General features: G+C 48.1%; 1 protein-coding gene across 1 annotated transcript in view; it reads right to left on the bottom strand.

The window, feature by feature from the left end:
• Positions 1 to 3,874, bottom strand: part of LOC101996477 (short transient receptor potential channel 2) — a 15,820-nt gene that overhangs the window by 3,119 nt on the left and 8,827 nt on the right. The window contains exon 9 of the mRNA XM_005368814.2: positions 238 to 430. Within this exon, the coding sequence (XP_005368871.1) occupies positions 238 to 430 (193 nt within the window). The remainder of the gene's footprint in view (positions 1 to 237; positions 431 to 3,874) is intronic.

Here is a 3,874-nt window from a genome sequence, read left to right as displayed (position 1 = left end):
CCTCCTCCTGCACCACCTCCACCTCCACCTCCTCCTCCACCACCTCCTCCTCCACCACCTCCACCACTACCTCTACCACCACCTCCACCAACAACAACAACAAGAAAAAGAAGAAAGAGCACTGGGCTTGGTGCCTGGAGACAACAGCAGCAGCACCGAGACCCTTGTCACACAGAGGAACCAACAGTGCTCCCTATCCTTGTGTCTCCTCCTGGCCAGGCTGGCTCGGATCCCTACCTCAATTTTCTGGAAGGAGTTGGTGATCATAGCAATGAGCATGTTGAGCAGCACGATGACCATGACGATGGTAAAGATGCCATACAGGGCCCGGCCCACAAACTCAGGCACCAGGAATTGAGGCATGTCCACCACATTGTGTTCCTCCATGCCAAACATGGTCCAGAATAGAAACTGGAACGTTTCATTGAAACTGGCAGGGTGGGGCCAAGCAAAGGAGAGAAACACGGTGGTAGGGTTGGGAGAGAAGCCAGGCACACTCCCGCCCCTGAAGACTTAGCCAAAGGTGTCTGTGTCCACGAAGACTTTTGAGCCATCCTTGTGGATTTATCTTTTCTTTTCTCTTTCTTTCTTTCTTTCTTTCTTTCTTTCTTTCTTCCTTTCTTTCCTTTTCTTTTGTTTTGTGATAGGATTTCTCTGTGTACAGCCCTGGCTGTTCTTGAACTAGCTCTGTAGACCAGGCTGGCCTTGAACTTACAGAGGTTCACCTGTCTCTGCCTCTCAAGTGCTGGAATTAAAGGTGTGCGCCACCACTGCCTGGCTTGATATTTGCCATTTCTTAGCAGTAATCCTTATTTAAAAATTTGTTTTATTTTTGGTATGTATATTTTATATATGTATATATATATGTGTATGTACACACAGATATGCATATATGTGCATGTGTTGAGATATGTACTGTGTGTATGCAAGAGCCCACAGAGGTCAGGAGCAGTGAAATTCTGGAGCTGGAGTTAGACAGTCCTCTGCAAGAGCAGGAAGGTCCTTAGCGTTGTGGCCCCTCTCCAGCCCCTGGCCAGCCAGTATTACTGAACAAACAGTAGTGATGGGTACTAAGGACACAGTGGTGTATAGAAGCAGAACCCTGTCTTCACGGCCCTTGTGTTCTGGGGAGGCTGAGTGTGAGATGTGGAGAAGAGAGAACGGCTTGTGAGGGGCTGTTAGGGACCACACAGATACAGGGCCTTACAGAATAGAGCTAAAGACTCAGCCATGGCCTTCCAACAGCAGAAACCCATGAAGAGGGGCAGCTGAATTACATTTGGGAAGATCTTGTTGGCTGCTGCAACTGCAAGGCAGGCAGATAAAAGAGGAAGACATGAAGAAAATGTCTTGGTCCGGGTGGGAGAGGATTGTGGTGTGGAACACAGGCGGCACTCCATGCCCAGCACCTGTCTGTTGTCACGCTGCCCTCCACGTGGCACCAAGGGAGATCTCCCTGAATATGACTTAATCTGACGACCCCACTAACCTTCCATACCCGTGGCTACCCTCAGGATATGCCTACCATTCACCTGAGATCTTCAGCCAAAATGGTTTGTTTCTTCTTTATTGGTGATGTCTGTTTGAGAGTGTCAGAGCCCCTGGATCTGACAGCTGTGAGCTGCTATATGGGCATTGGGAATTGAACTTGGGTTCTCTGAAAGAGCAGCCAGTGTTCTTTTTTGGAGCCTGTCCTGGAACTAGTAGATCAGGCTGACCTTGAACTCACAGAGACCTGCCTTCCTGGGATTAAAGGCCTGAGCCACCAGGGCCCAGCACAGCCAGTGTTCTGAGCTAGCTCTCCAGCCCCACAGCCAACATATTTTTTATATGTAAGTTTAGTATTATGTACACAGTGTACAGAAGTAGGCATGTATGTCTGCATGCCAAAAGAGGGCACCAGATTTCATTATAGTTATGAACCACCATGTGGTTGCTAGGAATTGAACTCAGGACCTCTTGAAGTGCTCTTAACCTCTGAGCCACCTCTCTAGTCCCCAGTCAAAATAATTTTAAAAATTGATGGTGGTGGCACATGTCTTAATCCCAGCACTCGGGAGGCAGAGGCAGATGGATCTCTGTGAATTTGAAGCCAGCCTGGTCTACAAGGCAAGTTCCAGGACAACTAGGGCAACCCTGTCTTGAAAAACCAAAATAAATAAATAAGAAACTGTTTACATTTACTTTTTTTTTTTTTACTTATTCCTGTGTGTGGGTGTTTGTGCACTATCTGTGTGCATTCTGAAATCGCCACAGCACAGGTGTGGAACTCAGACCACCTTCTGGAGTCAGCTCTTTCCTTTCACCATGTGGTTGCTGGGTATCCAGCTGCGGTCATCTGGCTTGGCAGCAAGCCCTTTTACCTACTGAACCAACTCATCAGCTCTCTTTCTTTCTTTTTGGAACAAAGTCTTATGTGGCCTAAACTAGCTCCACTCTTGTTAAACAGCAGAGGATGACCTTGAACTTCTCACCCTCCTCCCCTATTCCAGCACAGATTACAGGCATGTGTCACCATGTACAGCTAGGAGCAAGTACCACTTTAGAAGGATGCGAGATAATCAATGTCAGTTCACAGAAGTGGAAAGTCACTGTCTAAAAATGATCACTGTAGACATTGATTCAGGTACAGATCAATCCGTGCCTGGGTAGGGTGGTACATGCTAGAATTCCAGCACTTGGGGTGAAGGCAGGGGATCAGGAATTCAAGATCATCCTCAGTTACACATCAGCTCCAAGGCTAGCCTGAGCTACTTGGGAATCTATCTCAAACCCCACTGACCCTCAACATTGTCCATGGATGTTAAGCCCAGTGGGTACATACCGCAAGCAGTCTATGTCAGAACACCTCGCTGCTAGGAAAGGGCTTCTCTGTCGCCTTTCCAGTGGAGAGCGTTCTTGGCCAAGGGCTGATGCCACACCAGGCTCCCCTGATGTGATGCAATGGAAAACGCTTCTTAGCCAGGTGTTTGCGTGTGAGACTGGGTGAGTTTATATGCACCACGTGTGTGCAGGGCCCATAAAGGCTAGAAGTGGGTGTTCTAGTCCAGGATCCCCTGGAACTGACTTTACAAGTATCTGTGAGCCAATACAGGAACAGAACCCAAGTCCCCAGCAAGATCAGTAAGCAGTCTTTCTGTTTTGTTTTTTAAATGGGTCTCCTGTATCCAAGGCTGGCTCAAGGTCATTTTATAGCCAAAGATGACATTGAACTTCTGATGTTCTTGCTTCAGGTTCCCAGTTGCTGGGATCACAGTGTGTGCCACCATGCCCAATTATATAGTGCTAGATCAAACCCAGGGCTTCACACATGCCAGGCACGTGTGCTATCAACTGAGCCTCAGCCTCAGCTCCTACATGCGGGGGTTTCTAATAGGGTCATAGGAAGTTTGGAACAAGGGCTGCAGAGTAATTTTATAAAACTGATACTAAAGTTTTCAAAGTGATAGTGGTTTGTGATCATGTTTCTAGGAGACATCTCAGATTATTCGGGACTAACATGTCAGAATTTACTTTTAAGTGTTGCAAGAGATAGTGGGGGGTACACACCTTTAATCCAGCACTGCTGAGGCAGAGGTTACGTGGATCTCTGTAAATTCGAGGCCAGCCTGGTCTACTCAGCAACCTCTAGGACAGTCCAGCTACATAGTGAGACCCTGATTCAAAAACCAAACAAGCAAAAGGTGTTGCAAGAGAAAAAAAGAAACAGATCAAGCAAGTGGCAGCAAAACAACAATGAGTGAAGAACGTGGGTGCCCAGTGAAGGGCGTGGGTGCCCAGTGAAGGGCGTGGGTGCCCAGTGAAGGGGTGGGTGCCCAGTGAAGGGCGTGGGTGCCAGTGAAGGGGTGGGTGCCCAGTGAAGGGCGTGGGTGCC

The sequence above is a fragment of the Microtus ochrogaster genome, unplaced genomic scaffold (assembly GCF_000317375.1).
Source record: "Microtus ochrogaster isolate Prairie Vole_2 unplaced genomic scaffold, MicOch1.0 UNK41, whole genome shotgun sequence".
Taxonomy (NCBI): domain Eukaryota; kingdom Metazoa; phylum Chordata; class Mammalia; order Rodentia; family Cricetidae; genus Microtus; species Microtus ochrogaster.
Note: the sequence above shows the minus strand (reverse complement) of the source record. Positions and strands in the feature narration are given on the sequence as shown.